This window comes from Copadichromis virginalis, linkage group LG19, assembly GCF_057382275.1.
Source record: "Copadichromis virginalis isolate Kocher_CV1m ecotype Utaka linkage group LG19, C_Virginalis_male_GT1.1, whole genome shotgun sequence".
Lineage (NCBI taxonomy): Eukaryota > Metazoa > Chordata > Actinopteri > Cichliformes > Cichlidae > Copadichromis > Copadichromis virginalis.
The window spans coordinates 6,452,083-6,477,887 of record NC_140636.1 but is presented as its reverse complement, the minus strand read 5'-3'; the positions used below and the strand labels follow the sequence as shown (position 1 = coordinate 6,477,887).

Genomic DNA, 25,805 nt, shown 5'->3' with positions numbered 1-25,805 from the left:
GACAGCCAGCAATTTAAGGAGAACATGCGGCTAAACATGTCACTCCTGGTCTGATTGGGGAGGGGACCAGAGAAAACTACAGAGTCCCACATTGTTTTGGCAAAGTTGCACACCGATTCAATATTGATTTTAGTGACCTCCGATTGGCGTAACCGGGTGTCATTACTGCCGACGTGAATTATAATTTACGTTTACCCTTAGCCAGCAGTTTTAAATTTCCCTCAACGTCGCCTGCTCTGGCTTTTGGAAGACAATTGACTATGGTTGCTGGTGTCTCTAGCTTCACATGTCTCAGAACAGAATCACCAGTTACAAGAGTTTGATCCCCGGCAGGTGTCTCGCCGAGTGGGGAAAAACGGTTAGACACAAATGACTCTGCAGTCTATTTACACCTACAGGCCAGTGGACACTCTTTCAAGGATGGCGATGTAACATCCTGGACATGGAGGAACGCTGGTTTGAGCGTGGAGTCAAGGAGGCCATTTATGCGAAAGAGGAATGGAGGAGGGGGCCTAAGGGTACATCTTACAATGCTATGATTGCAGCCATTCCCCTACTCTCTGTGAATGGTACTCATAGCCATTAATCAATTGTTGTTGATCGGTGGCCATGACAATTTGCATATCAATTATCAAGAAACTGACCTCACAGCCCATTGTTCGCTATTGGTGCTGATTTCTGTCATTATGCAAATGTGCCGTTTACTGTTTGTACATTTATACGGTTGGAAACCTGCAGTCAGCTGAGACCGAAGAAGTCACCTGGATGAGTGATGAAATGTTTCTCTCACTGAAAACTCTACATTCAGATGAACAGAATCAACCTTTCTGGGATTTCCTTACCTGGATGATTGAGCATGCATTAATACATCTATACAGAACGGGACCAGCCTACCAGTGGATTTAAACGCAGGACCTTCTTGGTGCGAGGTGACAGCAGTAACCAGCCACGATGCCAGCCTCTTCAGAGAACACATTGAAACAAAGCACCAGCACGAGAGAAATCGCTTGATCAATATTGTGTTTAATATGACAAGTATGGCACATCATCATAAATCAAATTATAACAGTTTGGTCATGTTGAACTATGAAGGTTTTTTCTTTATCTCATCAGTTCTGTGATGCTCAAACTAAAACAAGCTTAACAAAATATTGTAAAATGTTAACAAAAATTATATTCAAAATAAAAAAGCAGACTTTTAGGAAATGAAACAATCTGCTGCAAACGATGAAATTTTCTTCTTCTCTGTCTGTCAGATCAGACAGTTGTGAAGGTGTAGCGAGTTATGTGATGGTAGTTCTCTCCAGGACGCAGAAGGCAGTCAGGAAATGAAGGCTGAATACACACACACACACACACACACACACACACACACACACACACACACACACACACACACACACACACACACACACACTATTTTAATTCTCATTAGTCTGTTTAACCAAACAAACAACCAAACAGCAACGAGGAAACTTGTTTTCGCTGCTGTTCAGTAAGCAGTTAATGAGTGTTTGCATACTGTTTGATTTGGGGTATTGGCCAGGGTTTGATGGACTGGTGGGGTAATGTGTAGAAGTGCAACCACAGCCATCAGAGATGTGCTCAGTCAGTATGAGAGATAGAAAGAATCAGTGGTGTGACAGAAGGCTCTGCAACTTCCTATAACACACCCCAAAGAATACTTTCCAGTGTTGTGGCAGCAGTCTTCACTTTGTCTTTGACCAGGTAATAAAAACAAAAACAAACAATGGTCACCATGTAGACATAAGCATATTGATTAAGGACAGACGGAATAAATCATGAAATTACAATCAGATATTACTCAGCTGTTGGTGAAATAAAAGCAGGAAATTAATTTCCAGGCAGGTCATTATACCAAATTGGCAGTTAGATAGGATATGATAAAACAATGAATCAGATCATGAACACACTGGTCGGGTGTTCAAGGTATCTGAGCTGCTAATGTCTAGCCCACCCTCAATGCCACCGTTGTTTCTTTTGTTTTGTTTTTTCAGCCAGTCAGTTTAAGCATCTGTGCACCTTCTGTCATCAATGGAGGTGCTCTTTGTCCATATGGGTACAGACCTCATTGAGCCATACAACTGTAGTGCACAGGGCTAATGTTATCATAGGGCTTTGGAGTTGACGTCACGCCGCATTGCATTGTGGGAGCGCAGCTCCATTTTCGGGGTCTACGAATCAAAACAAACACACTGTGTTGGAACGACGACGACAAGAAACATGCTTAAAAGCAGCTCAAAAGAAAACGGACGGTATAGAGACCGATTGCGTCCAGAGGCGAAGCAGCGGTACTTGGAAAAAAATAGAGTGCATCGCAAATCTGGACCCATATGAAATACGGCGGTGGAGTAAAGACCCAGACGACTTACCGCCACTGTCCTACCCCGATATCTTCACCTATCTTGTTTGTGGAGTAAGCGCTTACACAGCGAACCAGTTTCGTAATTACAAGTCACTGGAGGCGCACATCCAATTTACAAATGGCTGGGTGCAAGATTTGGCTATTTTCAAGCCGCCAAACTCTGAGTACGTCGTCAAAGTAAGTCAGCTGGAGTGCACCGAGTGAAATAGCCATTTTTCACCCCCCACCATAATTAATGTTACACATTTATCATTTAACTGCTAAAATATCGTTATCATATTATATGCCCATAATTGTAAAGTACATGCAAATTAACACATTGATAATTATTAACGCCAATTTGTGTCCTTCCTGTCTCATTTCATTTATTGTCTTTACATCAACCAATCAAGTCACTCCATTCGATGTTTGATCGCAATTTCTATAACTTCCGAGACGATGATATTATTCAGCTATAAAGTGTGATGTGAACATATTTAGAACTTACCGGAATGAAAATGTCTTGAGCACACCAGCTGATATCTGGAGACGTAACAGAACTTGATATCAGCTCGTCTCACGGCTGCTATCCAGGCTAGACGCCTTCGTTTGGTAATATCCGATACATGAGCTCCTTCATGTTGCTTCCAGGTTGGGAAAGCATAAAAAGACAATCCAAACTTATTCCCGTGCCGGTCGTAAGATCGAACATTGCAGCCGACCACACAGCAAGTATGAACCATGGCTATGCTTTGGCTCCTTACTTAGACCCCCAAAATGGCGGATCGGGCCAAAATCCTTTCCACGCCCACCCCTGTGACATCACGCTCCAAAGCCCTATTATCAATATCCCAAAGTAATGCAACCTCACAACATTTCTGCAGAGGGAGTTACATGGACACTATTTCAGGTTATCCTCAGAGCTGGAATCCCAAAGGAGATTCTGAGCAGACTAATGGTTAATTACGTCTGTTTGGATGACTGTTTGTCAGTACCACACATACGGTCTGGTCGAGTTCTGAGGAAGACTTTGAAAGATCATACATGACAATGGATGCAATCAGGGAAAAGTGACTATATGTATGGACTGTGATACTTATGAGCTTGTCTTCTCTGACAGAGGTGTAGCAACACAGATTTCAACCTCCTAAAAGTTTGGAGAGGCAAAGCCCGTTTCTCCGAGGAGCCTGCTGAATGACTTTGGTATCTGATAAGTTGGGGCCTCAGGTGCCAGATTGCCAATCACACTTTGCTCATTTGTGATGACCAACTTATACCATCCAAGAGAGCATATGTTTGCATGCCACAACAGCATTTTGCTGTCTACCCTACCAGGAGGCATAAACCTAGATAATATATATACCTATAGACTTGCCAAAGTGTGACAATGCATTCAAGAGTTTAGAAGTCAATGAAAAGTAGGCGTGAAGTAGAGCTGGGCGATAGAACGATAACGATATGTATCGCGATATAACTTTTACTCGATAGAGAAATTAAGCTATCGCGATAGACCTCGCCGCTCTTGTCCTCAAAGAAAAAAAAAAAAAAAGGTCAGCCAATCCAAATTAAGTAGCGCAGAGCCGAACCAATCACAGCCGCAGCATCACGTCGCGTGGCTTGTTACGTACAGCACAAGTGCCAAGCCGCACGTGTGTTTGTTTGGGAAGCAGCCAGCGGGTAATGGAGGAAATGAGTGTGCCGACTAGAAAAATCAACCGAGCGTGACCGAAGAGAAAACAGATGATGGTTCCAATGCCGGAGAGATTGTCAAACGGAAGAGCCATAGAAGTTCCGTAGTGTGAAGGTATTTCGGCTATTTCAAGTCTGACAAAAAACAGAGCAGCGTGCACTGTAAATTGTGCCGAAAGCAAGTCTGGAAATACAATAAACTGGAGCATGCGTCACACTGTGCGCCACGTTATTGTTTCGGTGAAATGAATTTCTACAATACTGTTACTGTTAATTCTACTCTCTGCAGTGTTTAAATGCTTACATATACACACAGTTACTGTCCCTCCACACATACGACTCGGTTCTGCTTCTATGCCCCAGCTTTGTTTACTTTTTCCCACCGAGGCTTCTAGACTTCTGATTGGCCAACATTTCGGCACGGTTAGGAATCTAGCGCCACCTGCTGCTTTGGCATGTTCATAGCAGCGTTTTCCTTCATTTCTGCCTTTATGTGTGGACGGGATTATTTTTTAAAACGAAAACGGAAAATCTCCGTTTTCAAAAATACCCGTGTACGTGTGGACGTAGCCTCAGTCTCTGACTGGAAGCGCTAATTCGTCATTCGGCTTTTGTCAGACTAAAGTAACTGTTAAAACTGTTTGAAAAGCTCAGCTATACAACAAGGAGAGATTGAGAATTTCCTTTTAGTGCTCAGTTTATTTGATATTGACAAAAGTTAGTCAGTTTTGTCTGTTCTTCTGTAAAACAAACTAAGATTTATTTTTAGAATTAATATTTTGTTTCTAAGTGGAATTGACAATTTAGTCTGTTTCATTTGTTCTATTTTGAAACTTAAACGCTTTAGCGGCTGCCTTTTGTGTAGTTTGCAATATTTGCCTTTATTTATCTGAAAAAGTCTCATGTTCCTTAAGTACATCTACCCTGTTGAACTTATTATGGGAAATAAATATTTAAATAAAAACAAGCTGCTGATTATTTCACATTTTACTTGTGAGCAACGGCACATTTAAATCTTACAAATATAGTTATTTGGCTTATATCGTGATAGATATCGTTATCGCCTGAAATGAAAAAAACATATCGTGATATGAAAAAATCTCATATCGCCCAGCTCTAGCGTGAAGGAATTAAAAACTATTCTGGAGATGGGAGCAATCAAAGAGTCTCAGACAGATGAGTCTCTAGAGAGCTCTGCAGATTAACGTGAAGGATATGTTACATGCCTATCCATGTAAGGCCAGGAAGTGAACTTGACCGAAGGCTAACTTCCATCTACAAGAGAAAAAACACAACACTGAGTTTCTATTCATCATACCTGGTTAACAGCATCAGGCCAGTTCTGCGTCTCCAGACAGAAGGAGCTGTGCTTCCTGTACCTACAACCACACTTTCCTGCGATGGAGCCATCCAGGAAGTTGGCAGTGTAGAACTGGACTCCTGGCTGGTTAGTAGAAACCTCTAAGACACGCCCACTTGCTGGGTGACAGACTCTTTAAAATGAATAAATAAATAAACAATTAAGATGAGACTTATTTGTCCTCCTTAACTTCAGTGGATGTCACATGTGTCTACAGTATGTTTTAGAAAATGACTTCTGTGTCAAACCTGGCAGCGCGTTTCTCTGTCCATGGACCTCCGGGTGATGACAAACAGAAGTTGTGGTCAAACCCTGGGCCTTGAAGTTCCTTCAGACGAGGGCCAATGAGAACTGGTTCTCTGAGGTCAAAGGGTGTGTCTTTCACCTCTCTGATCTCTCCTGTTAGTATTTAGTGAATTAATTCATGACTTCGTATCAGGAATGTTAATTAATGTCACACAATCGATTCTATAAAGGTGAATTATTGCAGTTACGAGTTATTTACTGGAGCATTAAGATATATTAAATGACAAAAAGTCCATAAGTAACATGTTTAGCAAACTAAATCATTTGCTAGTGAGCGTTCTGCACACTATCTTTGCTGTACCTAGTACTTAGCTGCATCTCGCACTACAGGCACGTTCCTCTGCTTTATCACCATTGTCCAGTGGTTTCCATCAGGAGCTTGTCTGTATCTGAAAATCCCACAGGATCTTAGCTTCGTCATTCTCATCCCCACAGTGACCTCTGGGAGGTTTCTGAATTACTGTGATAGAACGCCAGCCATACAACAAGTCCAAGAGCCAATCAAAGGCCTCCAAACATTATGTGGCCTTCACATGAGCTCACCAACGGTGGGTTTGGTTTATATAGTTAAGCACCTGCATACTAAAGAGGAAAATAACTAGAATTTGTCATTTCTGGAGAGACTGCAGTGGGATTGTAAAAATTCAAACTTGCATGTACCAGATGGGTCAGTTGTGAGAGTGCCACAAACATGGAGAGCCACACTATGGTGAGACACAGACGAAACCATCCACAAATGAAACTCAAATGAGGGAGGGAGGACATCAGAAAAGACCCACTTTTCTCTCTGTCAGTCTGTGAGAGCAGCGCTGCACCAAAATAGCTTGTTGCTGTAGACTGAACAAAAGTGTACCTAACAAAGAGGCACAGTGTTCTTTTACTGTCAGTAACATTCAGCACATAGCTCTATGCTGAACTGAGGTCAGGAGAGCGAGTTCAAAACTGATGTCTTTTTCTTTCTTTCCAAAACTGGTTGGAAAAATTAAACAGGGAGTAAACGGGAGCAGAGGATGACTGAACCAAATGGCTCCAGTTCAAAAGTTACACATCTCTGGGCTTTGAGGAAGGACTCGTTGAAAAAACGACACATGTAGCTACATCTTGAGGGTAAAATGATCACTGTAGGGTGAAAACTGTGGTCACAGCGGCAGGTTAAAGAGAAAGTTTTCAGCCGAGATTTTCTGCCTGTCTCACACTAAATCACAGGTGTTGAACTCCAGTTATGGGCTCAAAATGTGGTCGTAAATATTTTGTACTTGTAAATCAGGATTTGTATGTGTAAAAAGAATTTGTGTGTGCGTAAAAAAGATTTGTGCATGGACTTAGCCAAAAAAAACCCTGCAAGTGACAAGTACGAATTTTGACCCCTATTTTTCTTCCTTTCATCTGATTGGTCAATGTCATGTCAATCACAAATGTAACAATCCAATCAGAGAACAGCTGGGTTTGGCTGCCGGAGGGGCGCTTTTTTGAACTGCAGGTCCTTGAAGGGTGATACAGTTTGGAGGATCTCTATATAAATATCCGATAGCAGCTAGGTCCCCTAACTTTCAGCAGCTGTTGAAAGGAAAAAGTTGTGCTATATCAGTGGTTAGAAATACCATTAATACTTTAGGATTAGTTTAACACAAAGTCAGGGCTGACCCAGGACCATTGCTGTGAGTCACAGTGCGCAGCATAAAGGTCCTTTCACATCGGACGCAGGATGTGCTGCTAATGCTAACTGCTAACTAAAAGCAAAGGATCCAGAATTTGTTGCGCTGGCTGCTGGGCTCTGTGGGTTTTTGCAGCAGCTCTACCTGTACTAGATGCACCTGCTCCTTGTCGTTTCTATCTCTGACTTTATGTCCTCTACAAGAGTTTGGTTTTTTTTGCTGGTTCTTCAAATGTTCAATAAAAACATGTATGCTAATTCATAACGAAGAAAGCTTTGTAATGAAGACTGTCATTTCCAAAACACTGCCCGCCCCCACCCCGCGGTCCGCAGCGCTGTTGAAAAGGCTGTGGAAGTCCCTGTATTAAACACGTAGACCTGTGACACAAAAATCACCACACTCGGACGACCACAGACTGTTTGGTGATGAAGGAAAACGCTGGGTTGGCATGTAAAAGGGCATTTATTCCCTTCAAAGACCTGCAGTTCAAAAAAAGCGCCCCTCGACAGCCAAACCCATCTGTTCTCTGATTGGATTGTTACATTTGTGATTGACATGACATTGACCAATCAGATGAAAGGAAGAAAAATAGGGTCAAAATTCATACTTTTTTTTTTTGGCTAAGTCCACACAAATCTTTTTTACGCACACACAAATTATTTTTACACATACAAATCCTGATTTACAAGTACAAAATATTTATGACCACATTTTGAGCCCATATCCAGTCCTCGAGGGCTGCTGTCCTGAAACTTTTCCATGTGTCCCTGCTGCAACACACCTGCCACCTTCAGCATTCAGTCAAGTTCTACAGAGTCTCGCTAATGACTAGAGATGGCACGATACCACTTTTTTATGTCCGATACCGATATCATAAATTTGGATATCTGCCGATACCGATATGAATTCGATATAGTGTTTTTTGATCAATGGAACTGTTTTTTTAATATCTTGCTGCTTTTTGTATAAGTTCATACTCAAGTTTTAAAAAACAACAACAACAACACTAAAGCTATTCTGTTATACCTGTATGTAAAAAATACACTGCACCCAAAATATTTCATAGTTCAGCAAAACTGATCAATCTAATAAACTTAAACCTGCTCCATCCTCCCTATTCTGGTATTTTAAAGAGTACTTAGCAGAAATATTAAGCAACCTAACTAATAGGGCTCTAAAACTCCCAGCAAAAAAAATAAAAAAATAGGGAACCACCCCTCACCCTCCACCTCATGATGCTTAATCGACATAATCAACTTTAATTTGATGCAGTGTGAAAAAAATGCACGGAAATAAATTATTTTTCAAGAAATATTAAATAGATTCAACATCTTTCTTCAACAGAACTGCAGACTGCACAGATGGTACCTTCCCAAAGGAAAAAATACTATAGCTTACTAGGGTATATATATTAGACTTAACAGTTACTATATACAGTAATGGACTTCTATACATTTTAGATCAGATGAAAACTTTGGGTGTAAGATAATTATTTATTAAAAGCTCGACATTTTAAATGAGAATAAGAAAGAAAAGTATGTCTTTGTGCCCCCTTTTCCCAGTTAATGCCCTATCGGCCCCCCTGGATAAACTTTGCTAGATCCGCCCCTGCACAGTTACCAGCCGTCAGCTACGTAGAAAAAGATCCTCGAGTAGAAAGTAATATTAAATACATGCTAACAACAGCTGATCAAGCTTAAACGTGCTGCTGTTGTTCAGCCGCTGGTTTCCTCTTTCTGGTGCAAAGTGGGCCAAAAACAAAGAAGAGAGACGGAGTCGCGACAGAAACGCCGATCAGCTGATCATTAAGCAGTTTCATGATTGAAGTAGCAGCCGGAGAGAGAGGCAGTCGCTCCATATATCGCTTGTTAAGCTTAACGTGGGAATGCTTTGCAAACACTCAGAGATGGACTTACACACTTGCTTTACTTCTCTCTGGGATAACTTTGTCGGAGATGAAATGCCGGTTTGGTAGCGAGGCTACAAATACTCACAGCCGCTCTATCACGTGATGCACACTGCTGCGACGTGCTACAGTTATGAGGCGAGTTACGCCGTGTTGCAAGTTTTGAAGTTTTGTGAGGTGCTTTTCTGATATTTAATGGATCGGATTACATTTTTTATTTCTCTCCGATATCCGATCCAGTAATTTACGTCGGACCGATACCGATACGTAATATCGATCGGTCCATCTCTACTAATGACCTACTTGTATTCAAGTGTGTTGCAGCAGGGACACGTGGAAAAGTTTCAGGAGGACTGGAGTTTGACACGCCTCCCACTAATAAAAACACATACTGGAATCATTGCTTTACAACAATCCCACTAGAAAAAGAAGTTGCTGATATCCTGAAATCCTGTAAATGGCTGGACAGAGCTGAAAGCTGACAGTATAGAGAACAACCCTGGAGGCACAGGAACAAGCCCTTTCCCCCAAATCAGCAGAGGCTGGGATCTACCACAGGAAAGACCCCAGATACTGTGCAAAGATGTCCCTGAGTCGAGCACGTAACAGCACATAATGTACATTTCAAATTACTTTAATTTTAAATATGTTTATATTGTCTATCCTGTAAAATAGTCAGATGTCTATTCATATTAATGTACAGAATTCACCTGCTTGCTGCTACTACTGCACATTCACCCAATGTATATATATATATATATATATATATATATATATATATATATATATATATATATATATATATATATATATAATGTTCTTCCTCTACCCCCCCCATTTTTGCACATGTAGAGGAGCGTGTCAGGTTACTTTTCACTGTGTGTTATACTTGTATAACTATGCATGTGACAAATAAAGAACCTTGAACCTTGAACCAGGGAGCGAGATGCTAACGGGCAGGGCATACGTGGAACGCCAGGAGAACATGAGAAGCTCAAGGACTGAGAGGGGAGCTAAAGAGTCAAATGGATATGTACTTTAACTGATTATAAAGTCTGCAGTCTTGTTCCCGAGACAGTGTAACTGAAGTGATTTGAAGCACCAAACTGTCAGAGACTACCAATATTTCAATTCAATTCAATTCAATTTTATTTATATAGCGCCAAATCACAACAAAAGTCGCCTCAAGGCGCTTCATATGCTTGTATGCTTTTGACAGATTGATTAATTCTATTTGCTTATTTAATGAGAATTTTCCTATTATATCATTCAGTTTTATATTTGACATCTGTTAAATAAACCACTTCATTCCATTGACTTTTGCAGTTAAAGAGGATTGAAGTAAATCTTTACCTGTAGGAATTGATGTGTCATCCACAGGCAGGTACGACTGTGCAGTGATGGACACCTGATGGTCGTAGATATCTGCTACACCCTGGAGCACAGATAAGATTTTTCAGATCATCTGTCATCCTCTCCATACATATAGCCACGTTACTCATCTTGATGTGAGGAGGAAGGGGTTGATCTGTCTGAGACTCAACCAACACTCACTAATACCAGAACATCCTGCCAAAATAGGCCTGCCTCCTCCTTTAACAGTTTACGAAATAAAATTGTGAAAAACTGACTGAGAGTATCAGTGTTTGATATCACGAGTTTAAGTTAATTTACGGCAGAATGCTATTTTAGATTTCTCATTGGAATCACCTTTAAATCCATATAGTATGTAACAGGAAATGATGTCATCAGTAAACAGGAAGCTAGATGGGAGGTTGGGTTGTATTAAAGACGGAGCTCATATGTTTTCATTGTTATATCTGTACATCGTGAAGAAGTAAAAGTGATGGTGCCTCGTAGCAGATGTTGCAGTTTAACCTTTCCCCGTGTCGTTACTGTGGATATTGGACTTTTTAACCAACAGGACTCAGAAAGTTCGGGTCAACGACTCTCTTTCCGGTCTCCGTTCCACCTCCACTGTTCTCCTGTCACTGCTGTCAGGCACTCACAACACCACGGGCCCGCTGTGCAGGAGTTTGTAGGGTGGTGTGACGGCTCCAAACTCGAACTGAACGTGAGCAAAACCAAAGACATGGACTGGCTGCTTCAGTCACCACCACCATCCACGGGAAGCCAGTGGAGGTGGTTGAGGAGTACAAATACCTGGGAACCATCTTTGACAACCTCCTGAGATTCTCTGCTAACACAGAGGAGATTCTCAGGAGGTGCCACCAACGGCTACACCTCCTCAGGAAACTCAACTCCTTTGGAGTCAGCACAGCCATCATGATGACTTTTTCCTACGCCTTCCTGGAAAGCATCATGACCTTCTCCATCAGCTGCTGGTTCCACTCCCTCAGCCTTCATACAGGAACAGACTGCAGCACACTGCATCAGTGTGCTCTACAGTCATTGGCCTGTCAGAACTCTGGCTCAGCTTTTCAGCAACAGGCCCTCAGACAGGCAGCCTGATCATCAACGACCCCTCTCACATTCTTCACCCCGCATTTCAGTGGCTGCCCTCTGGGCGACGCCTCCGCTGAGGAGCGCCACCTTTGTCCCCTTAAGCAGCTCTGCTTTCTAACTCCAATAAGACCATTTCCCACACCAGAAACATAAACTACTCTACACTCTTTTTATACTGCCCACACTTTATTCACTTACAGTTATTTATTCACCTTTCAGTCACTTTAATTTAACAGCTTTGTAATTTTAAAACTGTGTATATTCTGTGTATTTATTATCTCACTCTTATTGCCTGCTTACGCCCTGTCCTTAGCTTCTGTAATGGGCTAAGTTTCCATTCAGCTTAAACACTCCCAAGAAAATCTCCAGGACTCAGACGATTGGATTCCAGAAGTTTTTACTGGGCACTTTTTGTGAAACTGTAAACACAATACAATGAAATATACTGTAAACACAATACAATGAAATATACTGTAAACACAATACAATGAAATATATGAAATGTATTATAGATGCAATAAGCTCAAAGCATCTGGCTAATTATCACAGCTTGACAGCCTAGCCGCATAGCTTATATGAGACACAATAAAGTTAACCGAATAACAGACAACGGTTCAAAACGCTTCACCGCTTAATTGTACAAAATGAATTATACTCACAGACTATGCCTTAGCGAAGAGAAAAGGATTAATCCTGTAACGGCGGTTGAATGAGCCCACACGCTAATATCCCGAGTCACACAGTAGATTCACTTTCTGACTCTCAGCGTAAACTGCTCTCGTGTTGTCATGGTTACGAAAATACACACACCGCTCTAAGCTACGATAGCGAGATAAAGAGAACACAAAGAACACATTTCTGGGGGCATAACACTCCCCGCTTGGGGTCTTTAAGAGCCCACATCAATTGGCAGAGTCAGACTTTGGAGAAAGAAGCAGAACTACTTCTGTAATGGGACGAGAGAATCCTCTTCTATTTCCATCTTTAACGACCTCCACTTCGACTCTCCGGACCAGACCGTCCTTCCCTGGAAAGGCTTTCGTGATGATGCCCATGGGCCACTCATTTCTCTCTGCCCGATCATCCTTTAAGAGAACTACGTCCCCTTCTTGAAGATTCGGCTGTTTCCCTTGCCACTTGTGTCGAAGTTGCAGTGTTTTGAGGTATTCACGCCTCCATCTGTTCCAAAACATGTCTGCCAGGCCCTGAACTTGTTTCCACTCCTCCCTGAAGAGATCTGCTTCCTCGAACTTGCCTGACGGCAAAGGAGGCGCGGAGCCTGTTTTGAGAGTCAGGAGCATGGCTGGTGTGAGGATGCAGGGCGACTCGGGGTCGGATGACACTGGAATGATCGGCCTTGCGTTCATAATTGCTGCTACCTCGGCCATAAGCGTGGTCAGAACCTCGTGCGTCAGGCGAGACTTTCTCTGTTCAAGCAGCATGCAGTCCAAGATACGGCGGGCAATGCCGATCATCCTCTCCCATGCGCCACCCATATGGGATGCATGGGGTGGGTTAAACACCCAGGTGCAGCTCTGTTTACTGAGGTACTTCTCCACCCTGTCGAACCCTGAGTTTTCCTTGTCCATCCCCAGCTCACGGGAAGCGCCGACGAAGTTAGTTCCGCAGTCCGAGCGTATCTGCTTCGCGGGGCCCCTGACCGCAAAGAATCTCCTCAAGGCGTTAATAAAGCTGCTGGCACTCATGGCTTCGATCACCTCAATGTGCACTGCCCTGGAACACATACACGAGAACATCACCGCCCATCGCTTGGAGTTCGAAACTCCTCCTCTTGTGCGGCGTGAAACGATGCCCCACGGTCCAAAGACATCGACACCTATGTAGGTGAAGGGAGGTGCTACTTGTAACCGTTCTGCCGGCAGGGCTGCCATCCGTTGATGTTCGGCCTTCCCTCGCAGCTTCTTACAAGTGATGCATCCGTAGAGCAGACTGCTGATACAGCGTTTGGCTCCCACGAGCCAAAAACCTGCGGCCCGAACGGCACCTTCAGTAAGATGTCTCCCCTGGTGTTTTACTGCTTCGTGATAGTGGGACACAAGCAGAGTTGCGAGGTGATGCCGGCCAGGAATGATGATGGGATGAGTCTCGTTCATGCCTAAGCCTGACTGCTCGATCCGACCTCCTACCCTGAGTAGTCGATCCTGGTCCATAATGGGATGCAATCTCCACAAGCTGCTGGAAGATGGTATGTCGACTCCAGAACCGATACACTTGAGCTCTTCCGCGTAGCACTCACCCTGGACACTCTTTACGATGCACACTTTGGCTTTCAGCAGCTCCTCTTCTGTAGGACGACAGATGTGCCAGCCTCGACATTCGCCCTGCGTCGAGCGAGCGAAGGAGCTAGCTACGTGGATCAAATGTGCAATGGCTGCATGGAGTGTGCTGAACTTGGAGAAGCGTTCAAAGCGTTGAGGGCGTACCACGCCTTTAGCAACATGGGTGAGTTTCGTTGTCACCTGTGGACGCACTTCGGCATCGATGTCGGGGTCGACAAGATTGTACGTCTCTTGAAGCTCGGATGGATGCCCTGATGCGTCGCAAAGAAAGGCTGGTCCTTTGAGCCACGGTGTACTGCTGAGCAGGGCTGATGCTACAGCTCTTGACCCAACGTCAGCTGGGTTAAGATGCGTTGGAACGTACTTCCACTGGCCGGGACAGGGTGACTGAAGGATACGTTGGACCCTATTGTGTACGTAGACATAAAATCTCCTTGACTGGTTATGGATGTATCCCAGTACGACCTTACTGTCTGTGTAGTAGGTGATGTTGTCATACGTTGTGTCCATCTCTGCGACTATCATCTCGGCGATCTCGACGGCGAGCACAGCAGCACAAAGTTCAAGTCTAGGGACAGTTAGGCTAGGTTGGGGAGCCAACTTCGATTTCCCAAAGACAAACCCAATCTCAGTTTGTCCCTGCTTGCCAGTTACCCTGATGTAGGCTACGGCCGCTATTGCTCTGACGGATGCGTCGGCAAAGACGCAGAGTTCTCTCCTTAGGGCTCCTGTGGTGGAGAGGGACGTATAAGGCCGTGGTATTTGGAGCCCCTCCAGGTCTTGAAGAGACTGTTTCCATCTAGTCCACTCGGTCTCCATGTCTTTGGGAAGGGGTGCGTCCCAATCTTCCGCTTGCAAGGTGAGTTCTCTTAGGATCCGTCTTCCATCAACTGTGATGGGTGCTAGAAACCCTAGGGGGTCGTATAGACTGTTCACGGTCGAGAGTACCCCTCTGCGGGTGAACGGCTTCTGATCGATCTCGATCTGGAACGTGAAAGTGTCCGTGCGCATGTTCCAGAACAGTCCCAGGCTACGCTGGATAGGCAGATCATCGATGGAGAGATCCAGGCCATTGAAATCCTGAGAGCGATCCTGGGAGGGGAATGCTCTGATGACCGCGGAACAATTTGATGCAACCTTGTGCAGCCTGAGGTTGGAAGCCGCGAGCATCTTCTGCGCTCGCTGGAGAACTGCGATGCCTTCTTCCTCTGTACTGAAAGACTTTAAGGCATCGTCGACGTAGAAATCGCGGTCGACGAATCTCCTAGCATCGCTGCCGTAGTCGGCCTCTGCTGCCTTAGCCGCCCGCCGCAGGCAATACACTGCGACGGCAGGCGAGGGGCTGTTACCAAAGAGATGCACCCGCATCCTGTAATCCACGACGTCAGAGGTAGGGTCATTGTCTCTATACCACAGGAAGCGGAGAAAATCCCGGTGGTCTTCTTTCACGATGAAGCAGTGGAACATGTGCTCGATGTCGGCGGTGATCGCAACCTGTTCCTTCCTAAACCTCATAAGAACACCTAGTAGGCTGTTATTAAGATCGGGACCACTGAGTAAGACATCGTTGAGCGATACTCCCTCATAGGATGCACTGCTGTCGAAGACCACGCGGATCTTGTCCGGCTTCCGGGGGTGGTACACGCCGAACAGGGGCAAGTACCAACGCTCCTGACCGGGTTGCAAGGGAGGGGCAGCTTCTGTGTGCGCCTTCTTGAGCGTCTTCTCCATAAACTCTAGGAAGTCGGCTTTCATCCGTGGTCGTTTTTCCAGTGAGCGCCGAAGTGAGACGAGGCGTTCGAGAGCCTGTTTCCTGTTGTTAGGGAGTCGCTGCCTCGGTGACCTAAACGGCAAAGGTGCGACCCAACTGTTGGAGCTGTCTTGGCAACACTCGGCTTCCATTATCCTTAGAAACTCCAAATCTTCCCTGGATGGAGCAAGTTTGTGGTCGTTGGGAGTGCGAGCGAAGACGGTTTGCCCCAAATTGTCTCCGATTAGCGTCGTCGGGGTTCGCGCTGGATGTTGTTGATAGTCATGTGCTTGTTCAAACACCTCTGTTACTTTCATCTGGTTGTTACATGGCTGGAGATGGCTTGTACGACCGTTCCCTAGAACGGCTGTTTTGTAGCTTCTCACCTCCGGTGGTCTGTGAGCACCTCCGAGGCACACGTCTCCGACGATGACCCATCCCAGGTCAAGCCTTTGGGCGAAGGGAGCATCTCCTGGGCCGCTTATTTGCTCTCGGACCTTGTGGACCCGTAAGATATCTCTGCCCAGTAAGAGAAGAATGCTGGCGTCTGGGTCCGGAGGTGGTATCTTGTCAGCGATGCGTTTTAGGTGGGTATGATGATAGGCCACACCGGGGGTGGGAATCTCCGCGCGGATGTTGGGAATTTGGTTACACTCGAGGAGTGTAGGCAGAGAGATACTCAGTTTCTCGTCCAACGGCTCTACGGTGTAGCCGCTGGCTCTCCTTCCTGATGTCTCCGTACGTCCCGCGCAGGTCTTTAGTGTGTATGAGTACGAGCGCCCGGAGATCTTGAAGGCTTCGAAGAACTCTGACCGCGCGAGGGAGCGATTACTCTGCTCATCCAATATAGCGTACATTCTCTTGGCTTCCTCTCTTCGTCCGTTTGGGAACACCCTGACGAGACAGATCTTAGCACACGCTCTAGCACTCAGACCTTCCCCACATACCTGTGTGCACGTTGCGTTGACCTCCTGGTTATCAGCTTTGTCCTCCTCCCCGCTATCCTCTGAGATGGAGGGGAACGATTTAGATTTCCAGGTAGGTGGGTGAGGGTGGAGGGCTGTCACGTGGGCAGCGCTACCACACTCGGTGCATGTTATCTTGGCTGTGCAGTTCTTTGCAAAGTGTTCTGTTGACGAGCAACAGCGAAAGCAGACGTAGTGTTCTTTCAGAAGCTGTTTGCGATCATCTAAGCTCTTCTCGCGGAAACCTCTGCATTTCCTCAGAGGATGGGGTTTTTTGTGCAGGGGGCAATGTTTATTCGGGTCAATACGTTCCCTGCTTTCCTTAGACTCGAACTTGGCAGTGCCTGAGACTTGTGTTTTGTGGGTGTGAACGGACGTCTTCGTGGGCCTCTCCCATTTATTCATTCTCTCGTTTGGGGGGCTTGGCGTGAAGAGGTTGAAACTTGGGTCCGTACGTGCTTTCGCCTCGGTGCGGATGAAGTTCACCAACACGGAGAAAGGTGGGAAGCTGACGAAATGTTCTTGTTTGTATCTCGTCCCGTGGTATAGCCACTTTTCTTGTATGCTGTATGGAAGTTTCTCGATGATGGGCTTAATTCCTCTGGAGGTATCCAAGTACGACATGCCCGCGAGGTAGCCATCTTCTTTAGCGGCTTGTAGCTCTGACAACAGGTCGGCTAGATCCCGGAGTCTCCGTGGATCTTTTGTCGTGAGCTTTGGGAAGCTTTCTAGTTTGCTGAACAGAGCTTGTTCGACGGCTTCTGGGGAGCCATATAGTTCGTCGAGGCGCCCCCATGCTGAGCACAGTCCAATAGTTGGATTCCTGATGTTGACCGTTTTTATTCTTCTTACCTGCTCTGTTGACTCCTTTCCCAGGTGTCTGGTTAGGAGGTCGAGTTCTTCTGCAGCAGACAGGTCTAGATTGGCAATGGCGTTCTGGAATGATGTTTTCCAGGCCCAATAGTTTATTGGCTGGTCGTCATATGCGGTGAGACCTGAAGTCACCAAGTGGTTACGAGCGAGATATTTGATGAGGTCAGTGGTTGTAGAATGGTCGTAATCACCTCCGTAGAGTGTCCCGTGGATGGACTGATGCGTGGGAAACGTAGAATCTCGTTTGGGGTTCTGCTGTAGGAGTGGAGTTGGAGGGGGGTAGAAGGGTGACTTGGAGCTCTGTCGTGTTGGTGCGTCGCTTCTCCAGGGGCCCTGAAGAGCTTGGTGTGGCGTAATAGCAGCAGGAGCGGCAGCTTGGGTCTGAGCCGCGTTATGCGGGTGAGTGACTGGCTGAGAAGGGGGAAGGTTATTTTCTGTAGCCGATAGACCCTTGGCGCTCAGGCTGGCCTGTTCGGAGACAAAGGCGGCTACGCGCTGGTCTTTGACAGACTGGTGGACCAGGCTGTTAACTTCGCTGCGTACTTCGAGACCCATATCCTGCAGACCAGCTACTAGGGAGTTCGCCTCAGCAACGGCGGCATCCCTTTCTTTTTCATCGATTAGTGCGTCGAGGCTGGCTTGAATACGTGCTTGCTCCACTTTAAGCTCGATTTCTCTTTTTGAATGTGCCGCTCTAGCTTGCGCGGCTTCAGCCTTTGCTTTTGCCATGGCAATGGCTATGCTGATTTTTGAGCCAGACGATGTACCAGATGAGCGACTGCTCCTTGAGCGCACACACTCTGACTGGTTGTCTCCATTTCCTTTGTCAGCATTGCTACGTTGTGACATTGCGTGTCGTTGGGTCTCCAGTATCGGGAGATGTCGGCTGCGGCGAAGTTTTCCGAGGCTATATTGGAGGCTGCTTATCTCTCGATAATGGGTAGCTCCGTACAGCGGCGATCCTCGTATCCCTATTAGCTGCGTTGCAGTCTTTTCACTGTAATGGGCTAAGTTTCCATTCAGCTTAAACACTCCCAAGAAAATCTCCAGGACTCAGACGATTGGATTCCAGAAGTTTTTACTGGGCACTTTTTGTGAAACTGTAAACACAATACAATGAAATATACTGTAAACACAATACAATGAAATATATGAAATGTATTATAGATGCAATAAGCTCAAAGCATCTGGCTAATTATCACAGCTTGACAGCCTAGCCGCATAGCTTATATGAGACACAATAAAGTTAACCGAATAACAGACAACGGTTCAAAACGCTTCACCGCTTAATTGTACAAAATGAATTATACTCACAGACTATGCCTTAGCGAAGAGAAAAGGATTAATCCTGTAACGGCGGTTGAATGAGCCCACACGCTAATATCCCGAGTCACACAGTAGATTCACTTTCTGACTCTCAGCGTAAACTGCTCTCGTGTTGTCATGGTTACGAAAATACACACACCGCTCTAAGCTACGATAGCGAGATAAAGAGAACACAAAGAACACATTTCTGGGGGCATAACAGCTTCAACGTCATGCTGCTCTGTTGTATCTTAACTGCCCCTTGGGGATAAATAAAGTCTCTGATTCTGATTGTGTTACTGTCGTTACACCTGTGGACCAAGAATCAGAGTGTGGATGTGGGGAAGGAGTTTAGAGGACTGCCCGTTCATAGCAGAGGCAACACACTGAAACCACACTTCCTAGTGGGCAAAATATTGTTTTGTAAGCCAGGAGACTAGCAGTGCCAACCACACAAACACCACTGTGCAGAGGCACCCAGAAACGTGTCCATGTCACTTACCTGTCCGGCCAGGTTGAAGTAGGAATGGTTGGTGAGGTTGATGGGGGTAGTTTTGTTAGCCTGTGCTTGGTATTCAACAGTTAGTTCTTCCCCCTGAGCAAACAAGTTCAAACTCAATATCTGTGCTGGCAAAACAAATGTCTGAGTATCACTAAACAGCAACGTCGAATTAGCTCTGCCAAAAGGAAATTTGGGATGCAGTAGTATGAATTCATAACCAGATGTGTCTACCTGCAGTGTGTAGGAGACAGAGACCTGAACTTCACCAGGATAACCCTGGTCTCCATCTGGACTGGTAAGACTCAGCTGCACACCACCTTCCACTGCTGCAGCAAGCCAGATAGCCTGCAGAAGCAAACACACATGAATCGTGGAGTACACAGGATACATAAAGTGCAGCTTACAGAGCTCAGTAAAATTCAATCTACAGCTGCCAACAAGTAGGTGTTGTGAAGTGATGGGTGTATATTTCACTCTGTGAGACCAACCCTGCTGTTTTTGATGTGTGAGGGTTTTCCTGTGGCGTGGATTGCACATGTAAAAAAGGGCAGTGTGTCCAGTCTTCTTTTCAGCCATTCTTTCATTTGTTCAAATTACAGGTGGAGCCAGAAGGAACTCATCAACATGAAGAACAGAATCGGCAATGCCAAAAGCCTAAGAAGAGCTCTGTACAGTAGTTTAGTGTTAAAAGCCTGTGTCGGTCATTTTAGTCTAAACCCAGAGAAGGAAGCCCCTTAAAAAACAAAACTAGTTGAAGAATTATGGCAGGACTTCTTTGAGCAGTCTTGTAGGATTGGGGTCTAAAAGACATGAGAATTTGTGAAGAAGTTCATGAAGTCATTACTAGTTAACGTTAAAGGGATGGTTGGCTCAACAGAGCTCTGACTGTTTGTCAGCCTGGCTACAGAGCTGCAGAGAAACCTTCTTATTTTCTTCAATCAGTGATGAATAGTAAGATGTTCTGGCTTTACGGAGGGCTTTCCTATAAAGCAGCAAACTATTTCTCCAAATGATGATGATCTTCTACATTTGTGACACACCATTTCCTCTCCAGCCTACGAGTCATCTGCTTTAGGCTACATGTTTTACAATTATACCACGGAGTCCAGTACTTCTGATTTAAGGGTTTTTTCACAGGAGCTACAGTATCCAGAGTCGTACGGAGTAAAGCTTAAAATTGTTAGCAGGATAATTGATGCCTGTGTTCAGGTAGCTGCTCTGCACTGTGTGCACAAATTGTCACACATTACAAATAATGGTCAAACACTTAGCTGTGATTGGTGAAACATGTACACAGAGGGAAAACACATCATTTATACAGTTTTCCACAAATTGTGCTCCATGTTAAGATTGGAGCACAAACTAATATTAACCAGACCTCACCTTGTTGAAGCCTCGCAGGCCTCCATGCAGCGCATTTGGTCCATTGTTAAGATCCAGCTGGTACTCCTTTCCCTCAAGGACAAAACGTCCCTTTGCAATCCTGTTTGCCACACGGCCCACCACAGCGCCCAGGTACCGCTTATCTGATACATAACCTGACAACAAAGCATAATACTTCTTATTGATATATGGAAGCTGGATATTGTAGTGGTAAGACTACACACTTTTGGGGCGGGAGTCACAAGTTCGATTCCCACCCAGTACTGAAAATTCCTGAAGAACTTGATTCTGTACTGGACTCAGCCGTGAAAACTGGGGACCAGAATAAGGACCAGACTGGTGCACTCTTGCCTATTTCATGCAGACGTGTTAGCTGGATCTGTGATGAGAGGTGCAGCGATGTGCAGCATGCAATGTTGAAAAAAAACTGGAGTCCTCGAAATCAAGACAAGTGATGATGTTTCAGCTTTCGTATATTTATAGAGAAGACTTATAATGGCCGCTATTTTCTTTGTGAATCTTTGTTACATGGCAGTTTATTACAAGTACCATTAGTGTTAAAACTAAACACTTGACACACTGGAAAGTGGCAGTGAGACAGAGCTGCAGGCCGTACTGCTAGTGACACAATAAGTATCAGGAATATAATGTGCACGTTTCTGAAAAACACTGCTGGGCGTTGTAAGAGGTTAAGATCAGTGAGCGCATCACCAATCCAATATATTAGTGACAATCATCTCTTTACTAAACAAATAATGGGTGTTTCCAGGGGTGGGAAAAGACACAGAAAGTCTACTGCATGAGCTTCACTTTAGCCGTCGCCTGATGTTCAGATTCATGTGAAGCAAAAAACAACCCACGATCACGTCTGCCTGCACTAGAGAACCTGAACAACAGACATCACTTTCAGGAGTTTGTGCTTAAATTAACCACTTTAATCATCTCATTGCTTTTTATACAATTAAACCGGTTTATGTGCAGATAACAACACAAGTTACTTTCCCTCCTACCTTCCAGGTTATCATAGCCAAGGACTACATCCTCCATTTGTCCATCGTTCCCTCTGTAGCTCACTGATCTGATAATGGCACCTAAGGTTAGGACTTCCACCTTCACCTGAGGAGACTGGACAACCCACAGGTCCACGGTGCCCTGGCCAGGCCACTCTCCCCATGGATGATGGCTTACCTGAGTCATCTTGGAACGAGCACAGGAACAGAACATAAGCTTAAAATAATGGTTAAAATGTTACTTCACATTTAACTCAAATAAGTTTGGTCAGCTCTTACATTCCCACAGGCTCAATATATCTTGTTCTAGCTCACAGTAGAGTCAGCAGTTTGTACAGAGGCTACGAACATCTGTGTGAAGCCTATTAATGCTCACTGGACTGTGCGCAAAAGAGTCAAAATACCAGCTTACAGTATTCCCACGTGTCTCTTACATACACACCAACACAGATAGTAAAACCGGTGTTGAGCCAAAAAGTGACTGTCTGCAAAAAACTGATTTCCGGTATTTACCAAAAACGGATTGTTCGTATTTAAAGTGCTATAAGTAACGTGTTGGGCTATAATATGTGAAACATATGTCAACTGCATCCCTCATGGATGACACAAAGTCTGGAGCCACAACAACATTCGTGTAACAGTAACAGCAGTGACTTTTATATAACCTTTATTTCTGCAGTAAAAATCTCATTAACATTAACAATGTCTTTTGTAAGAGCAGCGCTGGCAGCAAATATTACGATAGTTCTGTAAAAGTATTTGAAGTGGGGATAAAGGAGCGGATTGGTTATAAACTACAATAACACAGAGTTGTAAAGACACTTGACAAACAGATCATTTTTAATTCTACATGTAACCTCTTTGTAAACGCTGTTCACCGAAGTCTATTTACCAACATACGTGATGATATTACACGTGAAAAATACACGGAAACATTGGAAATCAGTTTTTGGCAGACAATCGCGTTCTGGCACAACAAGTTTGCTCAGTTTAGCGTATACAGGATATGACGCTCAACCTCTCTTTACAGTCAGCAGTTATTCAGCACGACACGCAGCAGCAGTACACCCGCGCGTTCTTACCTTGAATACTTCACGCACTCATTACTAGACTTTGGACCTGGTCGTGTTTTCCTGCTTCCGTTACTGATGACGCAGACGCGCAATGGGTGACGTCAAAGCTACTGGGCACGCCCACGTGGCGGGCAAAAACTATGTTTTTTAGTATAATATAGACACGTAAACAGTCGCTCATTAATGGCGTGTATATAACAGAAGAAGTATTACTGAGAAGACTGAAAAGCTAGTCTCTGTGTCGACTTTACTCACAAACTGCCTGTAATATCAGTTCCAGCTGATATGTTTGTTAATAACACAGCTGATGCCCACAAAATGTAAGAAAAAAAACAGGACTAACGTAGCAAAGCGCTGTATTTATGTGCTAAAACCCAAATGATGGCATTCGGGTGCCAATTAAAAAAAATGGAATAATTTTTCCACAGAGGAATTTTTCAGCACTGACTTTTTACATTTATATATTGTTTAGTTTGTTTTAAATATCCATTCATCTTCATCCGCTTTATCCGAGGCCGGGTCGCGGGGGCAGCAGCCTAAGCTGTTTTAAATATTCAGGTTAAAAATAAGCCTTAATGAGGTATTTTTCAAAAAGTTACTTATTGATGATAATGTTAGTCTTTATTGATTTCATTATCATCTGCTTATGCACACATGTTGATGACTGAAAACATCTCCACCAGTTTACTCCTTGACACCTTTAAAGGTAAGAAAAATATGTATAATTGTAGCTATATTTCAATTAACCTCAGCACTCTGGAGGACGCAAAGAAGACCCGGACAGTTTACAGTGGTGTAATGACGAGCACGTCGAGCACATGGGGAAACCAAACAAGGTGCCGTGTCTGTGAAGTTTCTCAGTCATCCAGGTCATCATAGTTTAAGGAGCTTTAAGGAGCTGGACTTCTTTAAGTTGCATGAAGACGTTTCACCTCTCATCCGAGAAGCTTCTTGAGTTCTAAGGTCAAATGGTGGACAGTCCCAGATTTAAACCCAGTGGGAGTATCCCCACCCCAGTGTGTGAATGGGTGGATGACTGGATATGTAAAGCGCTTTGGGGTCCTTAGGGACTAGTAAAGCGCTATATAAATACAGGCTATTTACCATTTACCATGATCCTCTACCTAATCACATGAGCCAAGGAGTGAAAACGGGTGGCTCTGAGTCAGAATTCTCACATTGAAGGCAAAATTCTGAGAAAAATAGTCAGAACTATGAATAAAAAGTCAGAATTCTGACATTGAAGGCAGAATTCTGAGAAAATAGTCAGAACTATGAATAAAAAGTCAGAATTCTGACATTGAAGGCAGAATTCTGAGGTTAAAGTCAGTCCATTTTGTTCCACTTGGGTGGGGTGGGGGCTGGAGCCTATCCCGGCTGTCACAGAGCAAAAGGCACGGTCAATTTCTCACATTAAATTATCCAATAACATTTGAATAATAACAGTACTTTCTGAGAATTGTAATGTAAATACTATTTATTTAACATAAAACATCCACAAAAATACACGGAAATGAAAGCTACACAACAGTTTTTTGTAGAGAGTTTTTCCCCCTTAAAAAAATGCTGTTAAATCCAGAACTGAATTTAAAATCTTTCTCCTCAGTTACAAAGTCTTGAATAATCAATATCTTAAAAACCTCATAGTGCCATCACCCAAACAGAGCACAACAGAACACGTCTGCTCTGTTCGGGGTGAGTGTGGCTCTAGTGGTAGCATGGTATATCTGCTAGTTGAAAGGTCAGTGGTTCAATCCCCGGCTGCTTCAGTCTGCGTTCAAAAGTGTCCTTGGGCAGAATGCTGAAGTCGCTCACCAATATGTTAGACAGAAAGAACTTGTACACATAAATGTGTTGGTATCGATGGGTGAATAAGGCATGTTTGTAGTGTTGAGTGCTCAGGCAGAGTAGAAAAGCACTATATATTAAAACCTGTCCATTTACACCACTTTGGGTTTCATCATTAGTTCTTATTAACCTCTGGCTCTCTTCCACAATGTGTCTTCGTCCCCTCACCAGTCATGGCAGAGGGTTCCCTCCCCCTGAGCCTGATTCTGCCAGAGGTTTCTTCCTGTTAAAAGGCAGTTTTTTCTTCCTACTGTTGCCAAGTGCTTGCTCATAGATGGTCATCTGATTGTTGGGGTTTTTCCGCATTATTGTAGGGTCTTTATGTTATAATATAAAGCCCCTTAAGTCAGTACAGTTTAGGCTGGCTGTGGCTCAAGAGTTAGTGCATATCATTTACTTTTGGAAAGCTGAAGGCTTGATCCCTGGCTTCTCCAGTCTGTATTTTGTGTCCTTGGGTTGGAGGGTTGTCGAACTGCAGGCCTCGAGGGCCGGTGTCCTGCAGGTTTTAGATCTCACCCTGGGTCCCCACACCTGAATCAAATGATTAGTTCATTACCAGCCTCTGGAGAACTTCAAGACATGTTGAGGAGGTCATTTAGCCATTTAAATCAGCTGTGTTGGTTCAAGGACACATCTAAAACCTGCAGGACACCGGCCCTCGCAGCCTGCAGTTTGACGCCTGTGGGTTAGATAATGAACCCTCAGTTTCTCAGGATGCAACCATTGGAATGTGAAGCGCCTTGAGTCAGCTGTTGCTGTGACTTGGTGCTTTATAAATAAAATTGAATTGAATGTTGGAATGTCAGAAAACGTGCTTAGCCATAGATGAAAGCAGCGTATGTATAGATCCGTCAGCAGAGCTTCAGCTGTATGTTCAGTGTGTATCATGCTCTGGCCTCTTCAGAAACACAGGTCATTTCACACCAGCCAAAGAGTTGTTTCTGTTCAGTTTCTGATATTTTCTTAGATTTCAGATTTTGTTGTGTGTTGTTGTTGTTTTGCCTAAAACCCATAACATGACTGAAAAAAATGACACCGTAGAAACAAAA

General features: G+C 44.4%; 1 protein-coding gene across 3 annotated transcripts; it reads right to left on the bottom strand.

Moving 5' to 3' along the window:
• Nucleotides 1-1,003: 1,003 nt before the first annotated feature.
• galm (galactose mutarotase) lies at nucleotides 1,004-22,986 on the bottom strand. 3 transcript variants are annotated; one of them, XM_085440808.1, is made up of 9 exons: nucleotides 22,918-22,986; nucleotides 21,836-22,022; nucleotides 20,826-20,980; nucleotides 19,674-19,787; nucleotides 19,443-19,535; nucleotides 10,635-10,716; nucleotides 5,663-5,813; nucleotides 5,373-5,547; nucleotides 1,004-1,335 (listed from the first exon to the last, which is right to left on the bottom strand). In XM_085440808.1, the coding sequence occupies exons 2-9, from the start codon at nucleotides 22,020-22,022 to the stop codon at nucleotides 1,258-1,260; spliced, it is 1,035 nt and encodes a 344-aa protein (XP_085296934.1). In that variant the 5' UTR covers nucleotides 22,918-22,986; the 3' UTR covers nucleotides 1,004-1,257. The 3 variants fall into 3 exon arrangements, with proteins under 3 accessions (XP_085296934.1, XP_085296935.1, XP_085296936.1); XM_085440809.1 differs by lacking the exon at nucleotides 22,918-22,986 and adding an exon at nucleotides 22,854-22,907; XM_085440810.1 differs by lacking the exon at nucleotides 22,918-22,986 and adding an exon at nucleotides 22,115-22,835.
• Nucleotides 22,987-25,805: the final 2,819 nt, after the last annotated feature.